The 25,966-nt window shown below is 46.0% G+C and overlaps 1 protein-coding gene across 2 annotated transcripts; it reads right to left on the bottom strand.

Moving 5' to 3' along the window:
- Positions 1–963: 963 nt before the first annotated feature.
- On the bottom strand, positions 964–25,966 carry CPNE9 (copine family member 9). Of its 2 annotated transcripts, XM_049862232.1 has the most exons (21): positions 25,773–25,966; positions 25,211–25,251; positions 25,044–25,090; positions 24,847–24,950; positions 24,314–24,350; positions 24,088–24,090; positions 23,809–23,885; positions 19,499–19,562; positions 19,272–19,375; positions 18,912–19,016; positions 17,267–17,308; positions 16,861–16,936; positions 16,703–16,756; positions 16,236–16,297; positions 15,100–15,146; positions 13,873–14,054; positions 13,473–13,600; positions 4,333–4,435; positions 3,616–3,673; positions 3,128–3,201; positions 964–1,351 (listed from the first exon to the last, which is right to left on the bottom strand). In XM_049862232.1, exons 1-21 carry the CDS (start codon positions 25,838–25,840, stop codon positions 1,166–1,168), a joined length of 1,662 nt encoding a protein of 553 aa, XP_049718189.1. In that variant the 5' UTR covers positions 25,841–25,966; the 3' UTR covers positions 964–1,165. The 2 variants fall into 2 exon arrangements, with proteins under 2 accessions (XP_049718189.1, XP_049718190.1); XM_049862233.1 differs by lacking the exons at positions 18,912–19,016; positions 24,088–24,090.

The following is a 25,966-nucleotide window of genomic DNA, read 5'->3' as shown; positions in this document are numbered from 1 at the left end:
GCTGGAAGGAAAGGGCAGCGCCAGTTAGGGATAATGGGGCGTGACTGGAGGAAAGGGAAGGAGCTTGGGAAAAGGTAAAGTAGGGCTGGAGGGAAGGTGTGGATCCAAGGGAAGAGGCGGGATTTTGAGAGGAGCTGGGGAGCTGGTAGGGCGTGGAAAGGCTTGTGTAGGTAAACTGATGGGATTCAGGTATTAGAAACCTGCGGGTCGGCGGCGAAATGCAATATGCTGCTTGGAAGATGGTGTCAGAACCAACAGAGCTGGTTTGAATGTGACTGGGTTACTTCCTGACTATGTGAACTTGGGCAAGTTGTTAAATTCTTCTATCTCAAGTTCCTTATTTATAAAATGGAGCACAAAAACTCTGTTGTCAGTTCTTCGGGGCTTCAGAGAACTTGGATGCCAGGATGCAGGTTAAGATCTTAGGCTCTGGAGTCAAACTGATGAGTTCTATTGAGAAAAAGTGACTTCACTTCTCTGAGCCTCAGTTTGCTTATATGTGAAATAGGGATAATACATGTTACCTACCTCACAGGATTGTTGTGAGGATTAAATGAGATGATGATTGTAAATCACTTAACAGTGTCCGATATGTTGTAAATGCTCAAAGAAAACTTTTTTTTTTAAATCTTCATTCAGAAAACTCAGAATAAATGGATCAGAGCAGAGTCATACAGTCATCTTACAGTGGACCCCTTTGGAGGTCAGGAACCCCTCTGAGAGTCTGATGAAAGCTGTGGTCCTGTCTCCTCAGAAAAAAATGTACAGAGACACACAAAGTTTCACTTATCTTTTCTGCAAGTGTTTGAAGAATGTAGAAAGACGTGATTGGATGACTGTGGCGTAGGATGGAGATGAGTCCTTGCTGAAGCCATCCTTGCTCCCTCCCTCCCTTTCTTGGTGTGGCCCCAGGCCCTGGGGCCCTGGCAGAAGCCCCAAGACTCATGAGACAGAGATGGACTAAAGATCAGCTTTATTATTGGCATGAAGGCAGGGGGGTGGTGGTAGCGCCTAGCCCTTCTGTGGGTGACAGGGTAGGGTGGTCGGCCAGCCAGCACTGATCCTCCAAGCTGGCTAGGTCCAGGGCTCCAGGTCCCTCTGGCTTTCAGCAGAAGCAATGGGTGAGCAGGCAGATAGACTGCTAGGCATTGGATATCTGGGCTTCTCAGGGCTGCTCTGGAATCGGGGTTGCGCTGGGGTTTGTAGGGGCTGGGGGCCGAGGCTGGATGTCCCTGGTCCGCATGTAGGACAGCAGCTGCTCTGGGATCTCAGCCAGCACATCCTTGGCCAGCCGGGCCATGCTCAGCACCTGGTTGCCTGACCGGTCAACATAGTCTCGGAATGGGACGAACTGGGACAGGCACAGAAAAGGCAGGTGTGGGTGGCAGGGAGAGAGGGGAGTAGGGGTGGGAATAGAAGGTTTTCTCTCTTCTGGACAGTTTTCTACATTTGCTGTCCCCCTTTCTTTCTTCCTTTTTTCTTTTTAACTTTCGGCTGCTAATCAAAAGCTTGGTGATTTGAACCCACTAGCTGCTCTATAGGAGAAAGATGTAGAAATCTGCTTCTGTAAAGATTATGGGTTTGAAAACCCTATGAGGCAGTTCTACTCTGTCCTACTGGGTTGTTATGAGTTGAAATCAACTCGACGGCAATGGGTTTGGTTTGGTTTTTGGTATTCACCCTCACCCCACTCCAGTACGGCTTTACACTCTACTGAAACTGCTCTTGCTGATGTAATCGATAGCCCCATGTTACTTAATCAATTCAGTGGACAACAGTATTGTCATCATCTTGCTTGGTTTCTCTTTAGGTTTCCATTACATTTGGCTATAATCCTCCCTGACACACCACACTCTTGACACTACACTTTTCTGGTTCTTCCCCTACCTTTCTGGATGCTCTCCTCTTCCTTCCCCTCCATTTCTCCAGATCTCCCTGGTTGCTAAACCTAGTCCTTTCTCTCAACTCTTTTCCTGGGTGATTTCATACACTTCCTTGACTTTACAAACTGTTCCTTCATGACTCCCAAATTTATATATCTATCCTTGGCCTTAATTTTAAGGTCCAGAACCACATATCAGACTGCCCGTATCATGTCTCCATTCATTTGCCTTACACATACCTCAAGCCCAGTGTGTTCAAAACCAAATTCTAGCTCTTTCTGCCAAATCTGCTGCTCCTCCAGCCTTTCCCATCCCAGTAAGTGGAATCATCACTCACCCAGTTGCTTATATTAGAAAACTGAGTCATCCGTGATGCCTCCTTCACCCCCCACCATCTAATTAAATCACCAACTCTTGTAAATTATTTTTCTTAAATATCTTTTGAAACTTTGATTTCTCTCCATCCCCACTGTTTCTGCCCTGGTCTAGATCCCTGTCATCTTACCTTTACTACTTCAAAGGCTTCCTCACTAACAGGTCTACCTGCCTTCTGTCTTGCCCTGCTACGGTCTGCCCTCCAAGCAGCAGCCAGAGAGATCCTCTTAAAATACCAGTCTGGCCATCTAACTCCCCTATGTAAAGTCCTTCAAGAACTTTCCAATGTTTTTAGAACAAACCCCAAATCTTGACCATCACCTGCAAGGCTTTGGCTCCCTCTACCCCTTGTTCACTGTGGCCCTGCCACCCTGGCTTCCTGCCTTTTCTTTGACTGGGGCAATTCTTCTAAGCGTCTAAGCCAGGGCTTTCTCCTGTGCTGTTCCTCTGCCTCTAAGCTGGTACCCTCCTATTCATCCTTCAGGTCTCAGCTCTAATGTCATTTCCTCATAGAAACCTTGCCTGACTGTCCTATCAAAGTCAGGTCCCCTTTCATAGTGGCATCTGCTATTCCTCTACAGCATGTACCTCAGTCTAATAAGATGTTTATCTGTGTGATGATTTGTTTATTGTTCATTGCCCCACTAGATGGCAGGGACCTTGGGTACCTCCTTTACCAAGAATCCACAATGGCTGCAGCAACTTTCTGGTTTCACAAAGAGAATTTGTTCAGTGAATGCAGGAAGGATTGAAAAGTGAAGGGGAGAAAGGTGACTGAGAAGTCAGTAAGGGAAAGTGGCTCCCAACTTAGCCTCTCCTTCCCACCATGCCTTTCATCTCCATGAACTCCTCTCCCAGGCCAGGTCTACCTGAACGATGTCCCGCTCTGCGTAGCGTCCCCTAGAGGACACGCGCACGTCATCACCGTCCAATTCTTCCATTGCTGCAGATAAGACACCTCTCAGCTGATTGACTACTTCCATCCCAACTCCTGCCACCCCTCTCCCTCATATCTCCCTTCAGAGTCATCGTGAGAATGCCTAATGGTTGCATCAAAGTCCTACAGATATTAGGCATTGTGATGATGTTATTATGCTTTCCCACACATCTCATTCTCCCAGGAACCTCAGAAAGGAAGTGTTAGTATCATCAGTCTTGGTTATGATGAGGAAACTAGGTTAGGGAGGTCTGTGACTTTGCCAAGTTCCTATAGGGGTATCCATCCTGTCTTTTCTGTGAGGAAGGTCTAGGTTTCCCTGTTTTTCACCTCCCTGGTTCCTTTTCCATTGGGAGACCTATCCCTGTTCTCCCAAGTTTTTGGTCCCACTCATGAACACCCCCACTGCAGCCTACTTACCCTCAAACATGGCTGGTCCCACACCAACAATGATGATAGACATAGGCAGGGAAGAGGCCTGTGAGACAGAGAAAGTGAATGGTTGAGGCAAGTAGCCATAACAAGACAGGTAACTTTGAAAAACAGTTCTCCATGGGTCTCTCACTTTTCTGCACATCTAGCCGAGTGAGGCCCTGTAGGGTTGCTATCAGTCAGAATCGAGTCTACAGCAGTGGGTTTTGTTTTGTTTTGTTTTGGCCGAGGCCCTGACTCCCTTTGTTCCAGACTTTGATCTTTTCAACAGCGTTTGTGTAGCAAACAGGTTTGAAAGATACAGTGTCTTCCTCTGGAGCAAAAGGCAGCTTTGTTCACTGTCCAGTGTAATAATTACCAAACAAATTGTCTCCTGGAATAAAGGACAGGCATACTTGCTGTAATGCAGCCCTGTAATGCAGCCCACTACCTATGCAGGTGTCACCTGGCCCATCATCCTGTGGACATGGATACTTAAAGAATCAGAGCAAATGCTGATAGTCTGGCTACTGCTGTTGCTGTGAATAACAAAGTCCTTTGTCTCTGATCCAGGAGTCTCGTTGTGTCTTTTTCCAGAATCTATAAAACTGTGGCAGGCTAACTTGTTAACTTGCAAGTAGGGTAAAATCTTAGACCCCTCACAGTTGTTGTTTTTTTTTTCCCTTCATAGTCCCCTCTCTGCCAAGCCCTTCTCCTCAGACTCACGCTGACAATGGCCTCCTTAGTCTGCGTCATGTCAGAGATGACCCCATCGGTGATGATGAGCAGGACATAGTACTGGGAACCATCAGAGATCTTGGCTGCAGCCCTAGGTGAGAGGGCAAGATCAGACTCCAGCTGAAAGCCTAGAGAGGCCAAGGGACCCCCCCGCCCCCAACAGCCCAATGCTTTCATGGCCAGTGTGTGAGCTGCAGGCAATGACTGGGGCTTCTGAAGTCCATGCTCCTTCACCAGACCTGGCTGCCCACTCCTGCCTGCCATCCGACCAGTTATATTTATTGAGCACTTACCATATGGTAGGCGCTGTATCAGGCACTGGAGATACATGATGAGAAAAAAAATCCGTCCTAGCCCAGTTGGGGGAGGCAGACATCAAGAATCACACAAATAAGTGTAAAATGAGTGTTGTGATGAATACTGTGATGGGGAAGGGCACAGTGCAATGGCAGTGTATAACAGGGCATCCTGACCTAGTCCAGAAGCCAGTGAAGGCTTCTTTAAGGAAGTCGTGTCTGAGGGTGAAGGACGGAACTAAGTGAAGGGGGGACCCCTCTAGGCAGAGGAAACAACATATGCAAACATTCTGTGTTGGACTGAAAGGGGCCCACCCCGTTGGGAGCCAGAAAGCCGGGGAAGCAGATTGAACCATGAGGCTGAAGGGTGGGCGGGGGCCAGACCACACAGGGATTTGCCAGCCCCTATGAAGATTTTTTTTTTTTTTATGAAGATATTTATGGTCATACAAGAACAAGAGCAAAGGCTGAAGGCTCCCTTCTTTCCCTCTGCCTCCTATTTCTTCTCTCTTGGCTCTACCTTCTTCCATCCACATCCCCCTGCCTGAATTGCTGGGTCCTCTGCAGTCCTCCCTCAGCTGGCCTAACAGCTGCTCCCAGAGCTCCTTACCCTTCTCTCACCATCAGTCTTTAAGTCCAAGATATTTCCATCTGAAAAAGACTTCAGAAGTCATTGAGTCCAGTCCTGTTATTTTACATGTGGTTTTATGTGTGGCTATTTACACACAGTACCTGGGTAATGGAAACCCTGGTGGCGTAGTGGGTAAGTGCTACGGCTGCTAACCAAAGGGTCGGCAGTTCAAATCTACCAGGCGCTCCTTGGAAACTCGATGGGGCAGTTCTACTCTGTCTTATAGGGTCGCTATGAGTCGGAATCGACTTGATGGCACTGGGTTTGGTTTTTGGTTTTTTTACCTGGGTAGTGCAAACTGTTACTGTGCATGGCTGCTAACCCAAAGGTCAGAGGTTTGAGTCTACCCACAGGCACCTCAGAAGAAAGGCCTGGCAATCTACTTCTGAAAAATCAGCCATTGAAAACCCTATGGAGCACTGCTCTACTCTGACACACATAGGGTCACCATGAGTCAGAATTAACTTGTCAGCAACTGGTTTTTATTTACACATGTAGCTATTAAATTTTTTAACAAGTTAAAAACAAGCTTTTATTTTACTTATTTTAATTTAAAAATTGTTAAATTATATGTATTATTATTATTTTTTATCACCCCAGACAGAAACTCAAACCATTTAGCAGTAACTCCCCAGTCCTCCCTTGTGGCTATTTAAATTAAAATTAAATAAAATTAAACAATCAATTCCTCACTCTAGCTATATTTGAAGTGCTTATATCATATGTGATAGTGGCTACCATATTGGACAGCACAGATACAGAGCATTTCTACCAATGCAGAAAGTTCTATTGAATAGCACTGGGATGGAGTCAGCAATAGTACTTGCTGGTACTTTAGCCTAACATAAAAAAAATCAGAGGAAAGAAATGATGAAAGTGGAGAACTCAAATAGCTATGGTCCCTGGGTGGCACACAGTTTTTGCTCAGCTACTAACCAAAAGGTTGGCAGTTTGAATCTGCCCAGCAGCTCTATGGAAGAAAGGCCTGCTGATATACTTCCATAAAATCACAGCCATTGAAAACCCGATGGAGTACTCTGATACACGTGGGGTTGCCATGAGTTGGCATCAATCCCCTAGCAATGGGTACTGGCTCAGTTTGCCCAGATCCAGGGTGGGAGTCAGTCATGATCCTCCTTAGCAGACCCTACTCCCTTCCTGAATTCTGGCTTCCAGCTCCTCATAGGCCTGGGCTGGTACCTTCTGTCATTCCCTTGTTTCACAAATAGTCACTGCACACCTGCTATGTGCTGAGCATTCAGAAGAGGTTACGGCTTTCAGGGAGTGATATCTAACCTAAGACCTGAAAAATGAGTAGGAATTAGCCAGGGGACAATATGGGATGGAAAAGTAAAGGGAAAGGTATTCCAGAGAGAGGGAATGGCATGTGCAAACCGATACTCTCATAGTGTGTTCTAGCATGTAGAACTACAGAAGAGAGATGAGGTTGGAGTGGTGAGCAAGAGCTAACTCATGAAGGGATTTGAGGGCTAGGGACAATGGGAGGCGTGGAAGGGTTTTGGAGGATGGGAGGTACATCTTTGGCTCCCTGTAGATACCTGGCATTCCCAAGCCCATTTAGACCTATAAATTGGCTGAGGAGGTAATGACTGGCTGAGTGAGGCCAGTCTGTGCCCACCTGGCTGTTGGATGGTAGGCAAGAGTCCTTTGTGATCATCAAAATCACAGTTGTGCATTTGACATACATGATCTACTTTAATCCTCACCAAATTCTATGAGGTAGGTCCCTTTTTTGAAAATGAGAAAATTGAGGCTCAGAGAAGTTAAGTAGCACCTCCAAGTAGCGGTGAAGCTGGGATTCAAGACCCTGCTTGACCAACTGAGCCTAAGGCTGAAGCTCTTGATCCCATCACTTTCCACTTCCTCCTGCTGTCTGCATACTCTTCTACATACACTGCACACTCTGGTCATATTAAACTGTTCGATGTTTTCTAACCTTGTCTCCTTATACCTCTGTGCTTTTCACATGCTGTTCTTTCTACAGGCCTACTGTGTCCCACTCTGATAAAGTCTAGCTCACCCTTAAGACACAGTTCTTCCGGTAGGCCTGCCTTGGGTCTCTCAGGCTAGGTTACACCCTCACCCCTCTTCTAACCTCAACCCCATAGGATGCCACCCAGCATGGTGGGCTGTCTGCTTCTCCAAATGGGCTCTCATACCCTGAGGGTACCAGTGTGTGTGCCAAGGGTGGCCCAAGGCCACAGGATAAACTTGGAGCATCCATCCTACTCCATGATCTGGTGGATAAAGCTAGATGACTGCAAGTACACTAAAAATGCCTTTTTAAAAATTAAAGCAAACATGGATGCAATCTGAGAAGAATGTGAAAAATTTGCATGCATTTTTAAGGTAAAATATGGAGACTTCAAAGACATTTACAGGCCGGCTGCTTTGGGCTGTGCCCCCAGGCTCCCCCAGGGATGCAATCACTTGCCTTTGCTGATGGGCAACTTGCTGGAAAGTCTGGGAAACTCTGGCCTACAGAAGGTAATGATTTATTTATATTTCTGTCTCCTGCACCAAGTTGGGAGCTCCCAAGGGCAGGACTAGATCTGATTCATCTGTGAGCCTCCAGTGCCCCAGTAGAGAACTGAGCACATAGCCGATGCCCTTTGAATAGTAACAACGATAATTATAGTAACAGCAATAGCTAACACCAAAAGCGCTTACAAAGTGCAGGCACTGTTCTAAGTGCTTGACATATATTAAGTTAGTCAATCCTCACAGCTCTATGATGTATATAATATAATATTATTATTATTAGCCTCCATTTGGCAAATAAGGAAGCTGAGGCACAGAGAATTTAAGACTCACACAACCAGTTAATGAATAGCAGAACCAAGATTTCAACTTAGCTAGTCTGGTTCCAGGGCCCACACTCACGCTATCTTGCCCCTTTATTGAATGTTTACTAACTGAATGAATAGATGAATCTCTACTTGCCCAAGATAATATTTAAGGAGTCTGTGTAACAACAACAAAAATGCTCAGGCTCCAATATTACGTGAAAAAAGCAGTAGTGAAATGTTATATGTAATTTGACTGTAATTATGGATGCATAGGAAAAACACTTTCAGGAACTATATATATCCACCATTCCCACAGGCAGTAGTCTGGGTGATTTATTTCATTTCTTTTGTCAGATTGGCCAATGGTTTATCAATTTTGTTAATTTTTTCAAAGAACCAGCTTTTGGTCTTGTTAACTCTTTAAATTGTTTTTCTGTTTTCTATTTCATTTAATGCTGCTGTAATTTTTATTATTTGCTTTCTTCTGGTACCTGAGGGTTTCTTTTGTTGCTCTCTATTTGTTCAAGTTGTAGGGATAATTCTTTGATTTTGGCCCTTTCTTCTTTTGGTACGTGTGCATTTATTGATATAAATTGACCGCTGAGCACTGCTTTTGCTGTCTCCCAAAGGTTCTGATAGGAAGGTGTTTTCATTCTCATTGGATTCTATGAATTTCTTTATTTCATCCTTAATGTCTTCTATAACCCAGTATTTTTTGAGCAGGGTATTGTTTAGTTTCCAAGGGTTTGATTTATTTTCCCTGTTTTTTCTGTTATTGATTTCTACTTTTATGGCCTTATGGTCAGAGAAGATGCTTTGTCATATTTCAGTGTTTTGGATTCTGCTGAGGCTTGCTTTATGACTTAATATGTGGTCTATTCTAGAGAATGTTCCATGTACACTAGAAAAGAAAGTATGCTTGGCTGCTGTTGGGTGGAGTGTTCTGTATATGCCTACGAGGTCAAGTTGGTTGATTGTGGCATTTAGATCTTCCATGTCTTTATTGAGCTTCTTTCTGGATGTCCTGTCCTTCACCGAAAGTCATGTGCTGAAGTCTCCTACTATAATTGTGGAGCTGTCTATCTCACTTTTCAATGCTGTTAAGAGTTTGTTTTATATATGTTGCAGCCCTGTCATTGGGTGCATAAATATTTAATATGGTTATATTCTCCTGGTATATTGTCCCTTGAATCATTATACAGTGTCCTTCCTTGTCCTTTGTGGTTGATTTAACTTTAAAGTCTATTTTGTCAGAAATTAATGCTGCCACTCCTGCTCTTTTTTGATTGTTGTTTGCTTGATATGTTTTTTTCCATCCTTTGAGTTTTAGTTTGTTTGTGTCTCTAAGGTGTGTCTCTTGTAGGCAGCATGCAGATGGATCGTGTTTTTTTATCCACTCTGTCAGTTTCTGCCTCTTTATTGGTGCATTTAGTCCATTTACATTCAGTGTAATTATAGATACGTATGAGTTTAGTGCTGTCATTTTGATGTTTTTTTGTGTGTGTTGTTGACAGTTTCTTTTTCCCACTTAGTTTTTTGTGCCGAGTAGTTTATATATTGTCTTTTCCTCTTATTCATTGTTGATTTTGTTTATGCTGAGTCTCTATTTTTTTCTCGTTTTTTATTTTGATGAGTCGGATAGTTAGTCTCCTTTGTGGTTACCTTAATATTTACACCTATTTTTCTAAGTTTAAACCTAACTTTTATTTCTTTATATTGCCTTGTCTTCCACTCCATATGAAAGATCTATGACTACATTTCTTAGTCCCTCTTTATAGTTTTAATGTTGTCTTCTTTTATATAATGACATTGCTGTTTCCCTGTTTTGAGGGCTTTTTAAGTCTTGATTTATTTTTGTGATTTCCCTGTCTGGGTTGACCTCTAATTGCTCTGTCCTACTGTTCTAGTCTCGGGTTGATACCTGATATTATTGATCTTCTAAGCAAAGAACTCCCTTTAGTATTTTTTATGGTTTTGGTTTGGTTTTTGTGAATTCCCTAAACTTCTTTTTATGTGGAAATGTCCTAATTTCACCTTCATATTTGAGAGACAGTTTTTCTGGCTATATGATTCTTGGCTGGCAATTTTTTTCCTTCAGTGCTTTATATAAGTTATCCCATTGCCTTTTTGCCTGCATGCTTTCTGCTGAGTAGTCTGAGCTTATTCTTATTGGCTCTTCTTTGTAGGTGACTTATTGTTTATCCCTAGCTGCTCTTAAAATTTTCTCTTTATCTTTGGTTTTGGCAAGTTTGATTATAATATGTCTTGGTGACTTTCTTTTAAAATCTACTTTATGTGGAGTTTGATGAGCATCTTGGATAGAAATCTTCTCATCTTTCATGATATCAGGGAAGTTTTCTGCCAACAAATCTTCAACAATTCTCTCTGTATTTTCTGCTCTCCCTCCCTGTCCTTGTACTCCAATCACTTGTAGGTTATTTCTCTTGATGTAGTCCCACATGATTCTTAAGGTTTCTTCATTTTTTAAAATTCTTTTATCTAATTTTTCTTCAAATATATTGGTGCCAAGTGTTTTATCTTCAAGCTCACCAATTCTGCCTTCTACTTGCTGAATTCTGCTCCTTTGACTTTCTACTGAATTGTCTAATTCTGTAATTTTAGTGTTAATCTTCTGAATTTCTGATTGCTGTCTCTCTATGGATTCTTGCAGCTTATTAAATTTTTCATTATGTTCTTGAATAACCTTTTTAATTTCTTCAACTACTTTATCTGTGTGTTCTTTGACTTGTTCTATGTATTGCCTGATCTCCTTCCTAATCTTGTTCCTGATATCTTGAAGAATACTGTATATTAATCTTTTGAATTCTGCATCCAGTAATTCCAGGAGGGCACATTCATCCAGAAGATCTATTGATTCTTTGTTTTGAGAGCTTGTTGAGGCAATCATGGTCTGTTTCTTTATGTGACTTGATATTGACTGTTGTTGCCAAGCCATCTATAAGTTATTGTATTAATTTTATGTTTGCTTACTGTATCCTGGCTTATTGTTTGTTTTGTTTTGATATGCCTAAATGGGTTGCTTGAGTGAGCTAGCCTGATTATTTTCATCTTTGAAGCTTTGACGTTCTGTCATCAGATGGCTAGAGCTGTTATCAGGTATATTGGTCTAGGAATCCATTCACTTTTCTTGTATGAATTCAGCTCAGGTGTCCAGGTAGCTGATCAAATGTGTGGTACAGGCTCTGTCCTACAGTCTTAGAGGGGCAGGGGTGATTGGTATAGGTACCGGTATCTGGTTGCAGGAGGGGGTCATGCTCTGAACAAGGCAGGCAGCTGAGAACCGTACCCTGGATGTCTGTGAGGAAAGCATGTCCCTGTTCCCTAGGGTGTACAGGTAGGTGGGTTCTGCAGACGGACCTTGGGCACCCAATGCTTTTGGTTGTAAGGACTGGGAGGTACCAGTAATCCTTGGGCCCCTGTCACAGGTGGCTGGGTTACCTGAGTGGAGCCACCAGTCCTTATGCCCCTGATGTAGGTAGGTGAGGACCCTGCTTTATAGGCAAAGCGGTGTCAAATATCAAACACCCACCTCTTTACCAAATAGCTGAAATGGTTGCAGTCTGCCAACAAGGGCCTATTCTCCTGAAATAGGCCCACAAAGGACCATACAGGGGGAAAAGGTATTTGAAGTCCACAGTCCGTTTATGCCTGGACAGGAGCCGCTTCTTTCCTGGGCTCCCCGATTAGTGGAGCTGGCAAATTATCTTTTCCCTCATTTGTGAGTTTATTCCTACTCCAAGACCAGGAGGATGGCTCAGGGTACTTAATAGGACCTATCTCAGGCTCAGGGAAATCAACAGCCCCTGAAGCTGGCTTGGGGGCTGGGGGCCCAATAAAATATATGCAAGTACTTAGCTTTTGCTGAGAGTGCGGCTCTTCTCTGGTTCTGGAGGTGTGAATTGGCTGTGCGGCTGGCTGCTTCTCCCTGAGGAAACTGTAGCAGAATGCTACTACCAGCCTGCCGCAGCCGCTCCTGGGAATGGTGCCTGAGGGATCCCAACGATTCAGATCTGGCAACTCCTCTGCTTCTGAACTGTCTCTCCCTCCCCCTGCCACTCAGTCCGTTTTGTAACTTTGCCTTTGATGTTCAGAGCTCCTAGCTTGTCATAAATGTAATTGTTTCACTTGTTTTTTCCGGTCTTTGTTGTAAGAGGGATCACAGGAAGCGTCTGGCTATTCCACCATCTTGGCCCCGCCTCCTTATTTCATTTCTTCATCCTTCAAATTTTCTATAGAGATGTTATGTTACTTTTATAATTAAAGAAACAATCATCCTGATTATGAATTAGAAAATACGTCTTTGTTAGGGAAAAAGGAAGTCTGTGAGCATATGAATTTCCCTGCAATCCTTCAAATGAATTTTTTTTTTTTTTTTTCCTGCATCTTTTTATTTTCAAGCCTTCTTGACTACTTTGTTTTAGCTGGGCCACTTCTATTCAAAACCTATAGTGAGTGGGTTTACTTTTTTTTTTTTTTAATGCAGTGAGAGAATCCTTGTAACAGGTGAGCTTTTCTCATTTGTGTTTCTTGATATATGTTTGATTTTAGTTCTGTCATTTTATTTTATGTCACATTTTTAATACCTTTGTTTTTTAAAAAAATTATTTTATATATGATGTGGGTTTTCTTTGCTTTCTGTATTTTCCTTCTGAAAATTTGGAAAGTTAACTTCTATTTTGTAATCTATCATTTATTAAGCACTTACTACGGCCAGGCACTGTGCTAGTAACTCTTATATTGTTATCTAAATTTAACCTCCCAGTAATCCTGTAAAGAAGGTGCTATCGTTATAAATTATTACACCCATTTTACAGGGATGAGTTAGAGGCTTAGAGAGGCTAAATTGCTTAAGGTCACAAGGGCAATAAGTGGTGGAGCCAGGCAGGGGCCTCTCTACGGAAAGTTGCGTCTATGGCAATTAGTTTTAAATTGCTGAATCATGTGTCATACCTGGTGATGTAAACTGGGATGGCCAATACAAACTGTCCATTAGCATCCCTCCTCAAGCAGCACCCAGGGCATGCACCTTACCTGCCATACCTTGGTTCCACCTCTGCCCAGGATCACAGCCAGGTCTGATACCAAAGCTTATGCCTTAATCAGTGTTCTATAGGCCCTTCTCTCTTTCACCCAAACTTGAGGCCTGGGCAGTCATTCCCAGGAATTGGGGTTGGGGTAGTCTGTTGGTACTCTCTCTGCCCCAGAATAAGGATTTATGTAACCTCTTTGTTCTAGGGCCTGGCCAATACTGAAACTTTCACCTCCTCCCCAAAGATTAAGTTCACCCAAGAGTGGTCCTAACTACCCTTGGGGAGTCAGCCTCCTGTCTGGATGCCCTGATTCTCCCCCAACCCCATGCAGCTCCCTTACCTGGCCACCTGGTTGATGACAGGAGCAAAGTAGGTGGGTCCGTAGAGCTGCACTGTGCGCAGGCTCTGGAAGTAGCTCTCCAGCACTCCCTCAATGCCCGCACAGTTAGGGTCCTCATCGTTGTTGTTCTGTCAGGGAAGATACCCTGCCAGGCTGAGCCCATGCAGGGTACACCTAGGAGTGCTCTGATCCCAGCTCACTCCTTCCTTTTCCCATCACCCCTTTTCAGGCTCCCCTCCAAACCCCAGCCCTGTTCCCTTCCCTGCTCTGCCACCCTCTTATAACTTCCTGCTCTTTTGCAGGTCCTTGACCCTTTGAAGAAATGTAAATAGAGGAAATTCATCAACTTGGGTGGGCTACATGCCAGGGCACAGAGTACAGGCTCTGAACCATCCCATACCAGGGGGAACTGGTGGGAGATCCTTCCTTCTGGGGGCAGCTTGGCCCCAAAGCCGTAGGCTGGGAAGAGCTTGTCGCTGTCATAGTCTTGGATAATCTCTCCCACTGCCTTGAGGGCCATGGCATAGGCGCTGAGCTGGTAGGGACTCATGTAGTGTAGGGAGGTAGGCTGCAGGGGATTCCCTATAGGAACACAGGAGCCCCATGGTCACCTGGTTTATCCATCTATTCACCTTCCTATCCTTGCATGCATCCATCTACCTTTCCATTCATCCAGCCTCTATCCATCTGTTCCCTCATTATTTCACCTGTCAATCTGTTCACTTACCCATATGTCTACTCACCCATCCCTATATCTATCCATCCATTTATCCAACTACCCACATATACATCCACCCATTCATTCACTCGGCCATACAGCCGTCTTTCGATTTACTACTTATCTATCTCTATCCATCTACCTCTCCGTTCTATTATTTAACTGTCTATCCATCCATCCATCCATCCATCCATCCATCCATCCATCCACCCACCCACCCACCCACCCACCCACCCACCCACCCACCCACCCATCCATCCATCCATCCATCCATCCATCCATCCATCCATCCATCCATCCATCCATCCATCCATCCATCCATCCATCCATCCATCCATCCACTTGTGCATTTTTATTCTTTTATCCATTCAGCCATCTATCCATCCCTATCCATTCCAAGCATTCGCTCACCTGTCTTTCCTCATATAGATCCATCCACCTGTCCATTCATCCATTCCCCCATCTACTTATCCATTCTTTCAACAACTTAAATATCTGTCCATTTGTCTACCCACCTACCCATCCATGCATCCACTGGTCCAGATTACTGTACTCACTCACCCATCCATCTACCTACCCTGTTTATTCATCATTATACCCATCCATTCATCATTCACCACCCATTCACCTATCCATCTTTCCTTACACCTCCATTTACTGCCATTGGTCTATTTACTCATCCACCTATTGAGCCCTCTATTCTTTCAACCTTCTGTTATCTGTCTACCCATCTATTTTCCTATACCCCATGCCCACCCTTATCTCCCCCAAAACCCCTACCCCAGCACCAGCCTGACTGGGATGTGCCTAAGGGCTGGGCTTCCTGGCTAGGTGGACTTTTCCTCAGGCAAGGATCCAGCCAATTCCTAATGACTCCCTTGTAACTCTGTTCCCCCATCCATGCCTCACCATTGGAAGCTGTGAAGTCAATAGCTACTGTGAAGTTCAGCTGTGTCCTGTTAGAGAAGTAGATGAGTCAAGAAGTAAGGGACTAATACTTATTAAACCAGTATTTCTCAAACATTTTTGTGCATGTGAATCACCTGGATATCTTATTAAAATACAAATTCTGATTCTTATGGGCTGGTGGAGCCTGACATTCTGCATTTCTAACAAACTTCCAAGTGATACTGATGCTGCTGGTTCATTGACTTTGGGTGGCAGAGTATTAAATGCCTACTAACCCTGGTGGTGTAGTGGTTAAGCGTTATGGCTGCTAACCAAAAGGCTGGCAGTTTGAATCCACCACGTGCTCCTTGGAAACTCTGTGGGGCAGTTCTACTCAGTCCTATAGGGTCGCTATGAGTCGGAATCGACTTGATGGCAATGGGTTTGGTTTTTTTTGGTTTTGTGTGCCAAGTGGAGCCCCAGTGGCGTAGTGGTTAAGAGGTGGCTGCTAACCAAAAGGTCGGTAATTCAAATCCTCCAGCTACTCCTTGGAAACTATATGGCAGTTCTACTCTATACTATACAGTCACTATGAGTCGGAATCAACTCAATGGCAATGGGTTTGGTTTTTTTGTTTGGTGTGCCAAGTGTATTATATTTAATTTAATCTAACCCTTCCTATAGCCTTGAAATAGTAATTAATACCCACACTTTACAGAGGAGAAAACTGAGGCTTAGAGAAGCAGAGTGCCTTTCCAGGTCTGCCTGCCTCCACTCAGCCAACTGGAGTGAGTGTCCCCTGTAGTCTGGCTTGGCTTTTCTTTCTCTTTTAGCCTTTCCCTCTTGCTTGGACATAGCTTTTTTTCTGGGCCTCAGCCAAGTTACTGGGGCCACTGTTGAAGATCATGGGTTTGGCATCTTACTGGGGATGGTGGATGAGAGGACTGGAAGCTAGGAATGTAAGGTAGCTCTGTGAAGAAAGCCAAGAGTGGCAATACTTTATAGTTTACACAGAACTTCACAGTTTACCAAATGTTTCAGAGTGTACCTCCCTGATCTCATTGGATGCTCACCATTCATAAATAAGAAAACTGAGGCTTCAAAGTGAGAATAACTCATTGCTGGGCTTTCAGCCCCGAGCTTGGCCTATGACTCACCCGCCCTTGATGTAGTCGACAAAAGTGAATTCAGAATCCACAGAGAAGGACAGCAGTGTCACCTGTGGGACAGGAGAGGCAGCCCTGGCACTTGGGAAAGGGAAGTGGGAGTGGCAGAAGGGAGAGAGGCATTGTAGAGCTTCGGAGAGAGGCATATGATGGGAGGTACATGATTTCCATCCCCACCCTGTCCCATCTTACAGTTTCTTAAAGGGGAAAAAAGGGAAGCTGTCAGAAACATATTTATATTTCCAAAAGCATATTAAATTGGGAAATACAACTTAGGGTTCTTTTTATTCTGCAAAAAAGTAAAAGTCACAAAAGAACCAAATAGCACCACCTGTGTCTGCTGTATCCAAGTAATCTGTGCCCACTGCCTTCCCCCACCCACAACATTTATCATGCTATTTCAGTGGGCTTGGAAACAGAAGGATTCAGAGAGGGCCAGAGCTCCAGGAAGCACTCACAGTTCCTGAGTTGACATATTTCTTCTTCTTACACTTCTTCCGAGGGTTAAGTACCTAAAGGAGGAAGATAACTGTGAAGGTGGAAACTGAGGAAGGGAGCTGCAGACTGTGTATTCGGGGATGGGCATGGGTAACCTGGGTAGGGCTGGAGCTCTCACCTCATAAACCGTGAACTGGTTCTGGGCCTTGCTCAGCTCCCGGTAGCTGGTGGTGAACTCACCGATAAAATCATGGCTGCAATGAGGCCAGGCATGAATGAACAGTAGCTGCTGCTGGTTTGAAACCAGCCCCGAACCCAGTCTTTATTCCCCTTATCCCTTGCCCCTTCTCCAGCTGCAGGGTACTGGGGCTTCAGCCAGAAGAGGGGCCAAGATAAGGGGAAGAAAAGGGGAGAGACAGTACACCAGAGAGACAACAGAGGAATCAGGTGTACCCAAGGTCCTGGCATCTGCAAAATGGGGATAGCTATTATCACCCTTGCCTGGGTTCCTTTGAATGTACTACATATTAAAAGGGATTGTTTGGGTTAAGTACAGGAGAGGGAAATATGTGGGGCAGTTCCACCTTCCGTCCCGGTCCCAGTCGTACACGTCAATCTTCACAGTTCTGAAACACAGAAGATAAACAGGCTGGTTGTGTGTATGATAAATTCCAGAGGCATCCCACCTGCTTAGCCATATACAAGTCATCTTATTCCATCCACCCATCTGCCCTTCCATCAACCTATTAATTTTCTAACCTATCTCCGTCCATCCATTTGTCCTATCCATTTAATCATCAGTCAATGCATGTATCCAACCATCTACTACCACTACCACTATTATCACTACTATTGCTATCATTACCACTATTAAACAAACAACCAATAAGTTAGTATAGAGTTGATTCCTACCACTATTACTACTACTTTTACTACTTATGGAGTCTTACTGTATTCAAGGCATTGTTCTCAGCACTTTACACATATTGTCTCATTTAATTTAACAACCACCTTATAAAGTAAGTACTATTATTATCTTATTTTTGGATAAGGAAACTGAGGTACAAAAAAAAAAGTAAATTGGCTAAGGTCCATAGCTAGTAACTGATGAGCTGAGATTTAAGCTTGGACAACCTGATTCCAAAGTCCTTGTTCTTAACTACTATATATGTTATTCCATATATCCATCTGTCTATGTGTCAGTCTATCCACCATCTATCTCTCCATTTACTCACCCATTTAACCATACATTTGACAATTCAATTACCTTTTAAACCATCTAATTATCCACCCACTTAACCCAAGTGAATCCACCAATTCACTTACTTATTGATATACACGCATCCATCTATATGTCTGTCCATCCATCTATCCAATCAAAAAACCCGACCATCTGACATCTGTTCATCTTATCATCTGTTCATCTGCCTAACCATTCATCTACTCATTTGTCTGTGTGCACATCCATCCTTCCACCCACCCACCCACCTATCCACCCATCTACATGCTGCCCATTTATTGGTTCATTTATGGTTAACTTATCCATATACTTTACACCCGTCCATCAACTCATTCATCCACTAATCCATCCATTCATTTACCATCCTTTCATCTGTCTACCCATCAATCCTCCTGTCATTCCACCTATCCGTCTGCTTTTTCATTCATTCATCTGCCCACCAAACTTTCATGTATCTATTCATCTACTTATTCACTCATCAGATCATCTATTCATCTATCCTTCATCTGTCATCTTTCCATGCACTAATCTACCCATCAGTCCACCTATCCATTCATTCATTTCCCCCTGCATCCACCCACCAATCCTCTTATATACCCGTCTACATACCCATTCATCTGTTCACCAGTTTATCATCCAGTTGCCCTTCTATCTATCCATCTATTCATCCTTCTATCCATCCATGTATGGATGTATCTGCCCATAAATTTGCTTATTTTCTGTTTCATTTACCCATCTGCTTATCTATCCATCCATCCATCCACGGATAATCCATCCATCCATCCATCCACCCATCCCTCTGTGGATAATCCACCTATCCATCTATGTGGATATCCATCTGCCTCCCCATCCACCCATCTCCTTATCTAGAACCCTGTCTCACTGAGAACCCTCCAACACTGTTAGACACCGCTGCCATTATTCTGGGACCCAGGAATCCCACTCTTGTAACCTCGTCCCCTTACCCCCCAGCTTATGCTGAAGCAGACCTGTCATAGTCTCCATTGCACAGTGCCCGCACAGGGATGCTGAAGGGCTGCCACACAGGGTTCAGCGTGTTTTTCACAACCTCTGTCTTGTGGCAGATGGTGAACCTGGACAGGAGCAAGAAGACTGGGACCTGCCTTAGGGTAGGACTGAGCTCAGAGACAGAACTTGCCCAGAGACAGACAGTATTTAGTGAATGGATACTCTGGGATTCCCCTACTTGTTAAGCATATATTTTGTGCTGCCTTGAGTAAATTCTAAGCTCAGGTCCTGGTGGATCCCAAGGTGGTGCCCCTAACCCAGCCTAAGAGCACTGATGGGCCCATGGTCATGGGGCAGGGGGAGAGGGAGCAGTGACTCACGTGCCATCTTCATTGCTCCTATAGAACACAAGGAAGGGGTCTGACTTCCCAAAAAAGTCCTTCTTGTCGAGCTTGTTGGCACACAGCTGCATGGTGGCAATGTCCTGAAGTGGATGAGGTCAGACTATTGACATCCAACTTACCCATAGACTTCAGTCATCCCACTAAAGAGAATTTGGGGCGAAGGGACAGGAGTCTCTTGGATCTAATGTGTGGCACCTACTAACCCGACAGTTGCTAAGCTCTTCTGCAGTCAGCAAGATGGTCCCACATTTCTTGCCTGGTACACCCCTGAAAGCAGAAAAGGTCTCTTGGTAAGAGAGGTTAGAGTAGCCAGCTAGGACTGGGTTGGTCCATAGGGGTTTTCCTGGGGAATCAATGCACCGTTATTTACTGACAGCCCTCTGAGTGTGTCCCCTTCTGTCCTGGTTGGGTCCTGGTAAGGAAGGGACTGACTTTGACTAGGGTAAGCATCTGTAGTCTGGTAGGAAGGAGTTAGGCAAGTGTAGGCAGACATCTCCCAGTGGTAGCGAGGGAAAGACATGGAACTTACAGTCAGTGGACTCAGGGTGGATTTTGTGATTTCCAATCTGTGTGACCCTGGGCAAGTTACTTCCCCCTTTTGGGCTTTAGTTTCTCTTCCATGAAATGGGAATCATGCCCACCTCTAGAGACCGTGAGGAGGTTTAAATGAATACATGGAAGGAAAGCAATTTGTAAGTTTTTTAGGTATAAAGGTGGTTGTATTTCTCAAAGCAGGCCCTGGTATCTACTATGCGCCAGACATTGTGCTAGGCTCAGAGGACATAGGTATAAATTGGCCAAGGACCCTGCCTTCAGGGAGCTTCCAGGGAGAGGTGGGATGTAAAAGCTAATAGGCATGTGGAGTGTGATGTAGCATTATAGAATGGGAGAGGGGAATTTCTGTCCAGACCCAGGGGCAACAGGGATAACACGTTAGATCAAAGCTGCTATGTTTTTTTCAAGGCTATAAAAAGTGAGATTAAAAAAAAGATAAGGAAAGCCTTCTCTTTTCCTGACCCTAGAAGAGAGACTTCCATGGGCTTGCAGGGTGAATACAAGGACTCCACCCCAATTTTCCTTGGATCTCCAAGCAGTCAGGGACCTTGCTGATAGGGCCTGAAGGATCTCATTCCCCAAAGGATCTAAAGTATGGCAGAGAGAAAGCTAGGTAAGGAAGGTCCTGGATTCAAGTCCTGGCTCTAATGGCTATGTGGCTTTCCCATTCTTCAAAATGAGAATATTGAACTCTTTCTTTGACTCCTTCGGTATCTGACTCTGCAATTTAAAAAGACAGAGTGAATCCCATCTGGAGCAAAAGAGAATGAAGAAAACCAAAGACACAAGGAAAATATTAGCCCAAAGGACTAAAGGACCACATGATCCAGAGACTCCACCAGCCTGAACCCAGAAGGGCTAGATGGTGCCTGGCTACCACCACCAACTGCTCTGACAGGGATCACAACAGAGAGTTCCGGACAGAACAGGAGAAACAGGTAGAACAGAATTCAAATTCACAAAAAAAAAAAGACCAGATTTACTAGTCTGACAGAGACTGGAGCAACCCCCGAGCCTATGGCCCCCAGACATTCTGCCAACTCGCAACTGAAACCACCGCAGAAGCCTACTTTTCAGACAAAGATTAGACAGGCCTATAAAACAAAAAATAACATACGTGAGGAGCGTGCTTCTTAGTTCAATCAAATATACGAGACCAAATGGGAAACTCCTGCCCCAAAGCAAGAGGAGAAAGCAGGAAGGGACAGGAACTGGATGAATGGCCACAGGGAACCCAGGGTGGAGAGGGGGAGCATGTTGTCACATTGTGGGGATTGCAACCAATGTCACAAAACAATATGTGTATAAATTTTTGAGTGAGAAATTAAAATAATAAATAAAAAGAATGTGATGAGGACAGGGACTGTTCGCCTGCACATCCGGAACCACTAAGTCATTGATTCTACTGCCTTCTCACTGTCCTTCCCCTCCTTGATGTCCTCCCTCACCTCCTTACCAAGTCTGAATTCCAGTCAATGATTATAATAATCACTCACTTACATCCTGCCTCTTCTTCCTTGCCCTTCACCCTCTTCGACATACTAGTTTGGCAGAACCACAGCCCTAGTTAAATCCAACTCTCTGCATAATCCATACTGCACCCATACAGCTGAACACATCAGAGAAAAACACAATAGTGCCCACTGGTCCCATTTTAAATGCATGACCACAACCTCAAGAGGGTCTTGAATACTGTATAATTCCCAGCCCATTCGCTCTCCAGCTCTGCTAGATGGTGGTTTCACTCCTCTTTCCTCAAAATCTCAAGACCTCAATCCTCACTCTCAGCTGATGACCTTGTTCCCTACTTCACTAAGAAAATGGAAGCAACCAGAAGGGAATTACACAGGCCCCACCACCACACCTATTCTACCACCAGTATCTTCACCCACACACTCTGCCCTCACCTCCCTTACTATAGATGAACTGGCCATGTGCTTATCTGTTCCTCCACTAGGCACTACATTCCACATATTCTAGCCTGCTTAAATACATCAGTCTAGCAATTCTCTCTCTTTTTCTTACATCAAATTTTCAGTTTCTACTGGGTCTTTCCTATCAATATACAAACATGGTATAATTTTTTGAGAAAAATGAACTATTCCTCATATTAAAAAAAAAAAAAAATTTTTGACCGCACTTCTTCCCTCCAGCCACTACTCCATTTTTCTTCTCTTTATAAAAAAACTCCTTGAAAAATCCCTAACTCCAATTCCTCTTCTCCTATTCTTTTTTAAGCCTCTTCAATCAGACTTCCACCTCACCTCTCCTTCAAAACTATACTTGTCAGAGTTACCTGTGACCTCTGTCATGCTAAACCCCATGGCCAGTTCTCAGCCCTCACCCTACTTGACCTGCAGCAGCATTCTACATGCTTGGCCACTCTCTACTCCTTGATAGACTTTCTTTACTTTGCTTCCAGGACATCACCACCTTCTCTTGGTTCTCCTCCTAGTTCATTAATTGCTCCTTTTCAGTCAGTCTCCTTTTCTAGCTCTTCCTCTTGGAGTCTCAGTCTTTCGTCTTCTTTCTTCTCTTTTCTAGTCATTCCTTAGTACAGTATCTAAGACTCATGTATCCTATTGTGATTTCCAAGCTGTTTGACATCTCCCCTTAGATGTCTAATAACACGTATGAAATGCAACATGTCAGGACTGAACTGCTGATTGGATCCTTCTTTCCCCAACCTATTCTTCCTTCAGTTCTTTACCATCTCAGTTGGTAGCAACTCTTTTCTTCCAAAGACCTTGGTAGCATTCTTGACTTCTCTCTTCCTCCCACATCCATATTCAATCTGTCAGGAAATCTGTTGGCTCCACCTTCAAAATATATCTAAAATGGATCCACATCTCTCCACCCTGGTCCAAGCCACCATGATCTCTCACCTAGATTACTGTAAAGACTTCCAATTGGCTCTCTGCTTCTACCTTTGGTGACTCAAGGTTTATTCTCAACCCAGCAGCCAACATCATCCTTCGAAAGCGTAAGTCAGATGATATCGCTCTTCTGCTCAGAACCCTCCAATGGCTGCCATCTCATTTCAGAACAAAAGCTAAAGTCCTTATAGAGGCCTACCTGAGCCCCTGTTAAGTGTCCAACCTCATCTCCCCCTACTCTCCCCCTTGCTCACTCTGCTTCAGCCACACTGGCCTCCTTTCTGTTCTTTGAAGGCACCAGGCTTTTGCACTGGCAGTTTCCTCTGCTTGGAACACTCTTCCTCCAGATACCTGCTTGGCTCACTCCCTCACCTCTTTCAGGTCGTTGCTCAAAAGTGACCTCTCCATCAGGCCTACTTGACCACCCTATTCAATATTGCAGTCCCAACCAATACCCTTTAATGCTGCTCTACGGTGCCTTTTTTTCCCCACAGCACTTAATGCCTTTTAGTATATTATGCAATTCAGTTATTTGTCTCTTTTGTATTGCCTCTCTCCCCCTGCCAGAGTATAAGCTCCCTGAGGGCAGGAACCTTTGTTTTGTTCACCACTGCAACCCACCCCCTTGAACAGTGGCTGACAAGAAAGAGTCTGTGCCCGTAGTACTGTATTTGTGAAATGGATGAGTCCCTGGTGCCTAGCACAGGGCATTGCATACAAAACATGGTAATAAGTATTTAATGAGTGGATGTGATAGGAACTTCTGAGGGCGTGATTTAGTTAGAGAAAGTATCTCAGAGGAGAGGGGCTTGGAAGTGGACTTCAAAGGTTGAATCAGACTTAGAAAAAGAGTGAGTAGAGTGGGAATCGACTCCATGGTACTGGGTTTTTTTGGGAGAGTGTGGACATGTCAGGCCTGAGAGTGACTTGGGTAGAGTCCTGGCGATTAGACTTGAGGTGATGGGAGCAGCGAGGGCCCCTGACAAGGGGAAATCCCAGCCTATGGCTCTCAGTTTGTAGTGTCCTTGGGAGGGAGAATTTGGAGGTGCCCGCCTCCCCACACCCCTTCCCATTTGGCTTACGTGAGGGGTCTCTCTACGCGGCTGCCCTGGCCTCCGATCACCTCTCCCAGGGCCAGAAACGTTTGTCCCAGGAAATCCTGCGCGGGGACACGGAGTCAGAGAGACCAGGAGGGACTGGGGGCTCACAGTCTAAGCCCAGCTCTGGGGGTGCTGCTGCTGCACACTGCCAGGGAGGTTCCGAGGCGGTGGGACGATCCACAGCCTGCACGTGCTCCTCTTCCGGGTCTCACCATCAGTCCAAGGCCCACCCCAGCGCCGCCCAGCCCCGCCTAGCCTCACCTTCTGTGGGTCCCAGCGGCGGCCGAGGAAGGAAGAGGAGCAGTGAGTAAGAGGCGCAGGTGGGAAACTGAGGCCTGGGCAGGAGTGGAGGGCCGGGAGGGTGGGTTCGGTGCCGGAGAATGATGGGGTTGGGATCATGCGGTAGAAGGGGTTCTAATGGGGGTCCTTTAATACATTTGAGCGCCTCCTGTGTGCCTGGCCAGCCCGCGAGGGGACGCTTGCTTACCGGTTTGGAGATGTTGGTTTTGGAGTCAACGTTGTACCTGGGAAGAGAGTGGAGCCTGTTGGGTGTGGGGTGGGCGCCGGGCCGGGTGGGAGAGAGGCTGAAAGGGGTCGGGCTCCGAATTCAGGTCAAAATTGTGGGTGGCGGGAGAAGAGGCCTTGGTCCTGAATTTCATCCAGGATCTTGTTTGAGGCAGGGGTCAGGGTCAGAGAGGGTCAGGCAAGGCCAAGTAAGGGGAAGCGATGGGGGCTGGGCCATATCGGGGGAGGGGCCTAGACGGAGGCGGAGCTAAATTAGGTAGCTGAGTTGTGGGCCGGGCCAGGCCTGGGGAGTGAACTGGATGGGGTCTGATCTAAGGGCGGGGCCGAGGTAGACTTGGGGGCGGGGATAAGACGAGTGGAGCCATTCAGAGTGAGACCGAGCTGGGCCCGGGGAGGAGCCAGACGGGAGGGGAGGCAGGGGTGGGGCCGAGGCAGAACCCTGGGCTGCTCCAGATCGGGGGCCGGGCCGGGCCAGAGCTCTGGGCGGGGCCTCACACATCGAAGCGTAGGTTTTGCTTTTCCTCAAAGAAATAGTCGAGGACGAATTTGCGCAGGAAGTCTGGGTTCAGCGTGTTGTCGATCACCTCGGTCCGTCCGAACTGGGCAGGGAGGCGGAGGGTCAGCGCGGGGATCTGCAGGGTCAGGCGATTTCCGGGGGCAGAGCTGGGCTGGGAGGGGGCTCTGGGACTCACCTCCCGCCACTCCTGGCTGGCCCGGCTTTGCGTGTAAAGCACCACCACTGCGGGTGCGGACGGGGGGAGGGAACGACATCAGGTCGGCCCGTACCCGTTCCTCATTTCCCTGCCCCTCCGCCGCTCCCGGACCCCTAGTTCCCCCTCCCAGCCTTGGGGCTGCCTACTCGGGTCGGACTTGGAGAAGGTGTCGAGGTCCAGCAGGTTCCTAGAGAAACCGACAGACAGACGGATAGAGGGTGGGTTACTCGGAGCTCAGCTCCTCGACCCTGTCCTAAGTCAGGCACCTGGCGGACGCAAGAGGTTCAAGTCGTACCCTCCGGTCCCGGCTCCCTCTCCCTACGCTTCGCCGGTGGTCCGCGCTGTCAGTACCATGGACAGCGCCGGAAATATCAACCCAGAACCGTTTCTCTGCGGATGGGACGTGTACGCGTTCACACTGCCTTCAAGAGCCAAAGACAGGGGGGTCGCCCCAGAACTTTGTCCTCCTGGGGCACAGGTCCTCCTGAATCCCCACGATCTACTCCTTGAGCCCACAGGCTCAACCCTCTTTTGTGGGGTGGGGGCTCAATCAAGGAGACCCCCTCCTCTACCCTGCCGATGGCTCCTCAGCTACGATTTTCCGGTCCCAGGTGCCTTTCCCCTGGGGTCCAGACCCTTTCTCTGCCGAGCCCGGGGCCAGCTGAGGCTGGAGCAGAGCCTAAGCCCTCCCCGGCACGGCCCACTCACCGGCAGGATACGGTGATTTCAATCTTGGTGGCCGGGACGCTGCGCTCGGAGATTCCGTTGAGAGACATGGCTGGTCCGGAGGCTGCGAGACCGAGGCCGCCGGGGGCTAGGAGCGGCGGCGGTGAAACCGGCCCATGTGCAGCGACGGCGGCGGCGGCGGCGGCTGCACTCCCTGCAGCCCTGCTTGCGTTCCC

The sequence above is a fragment of the Elephas maximus genome, chromosome 20 (genome assembly GCF_024166365.1).
Source record: "Elephas maximus indicus isolate mEleMax1 chromosome 20, mEleMax1 primary haplotype, whole genome shotgun sequence".
NCBI classification, from domain to species: Eukaryota; Metazoa; Chordata; class Mammalia; order Proboscidea; family Elephantidae; genus Elephas; species Elephas maximus.
This window is presented reverse-complemented; position numbering and strand designations above follow the sequence as displayed.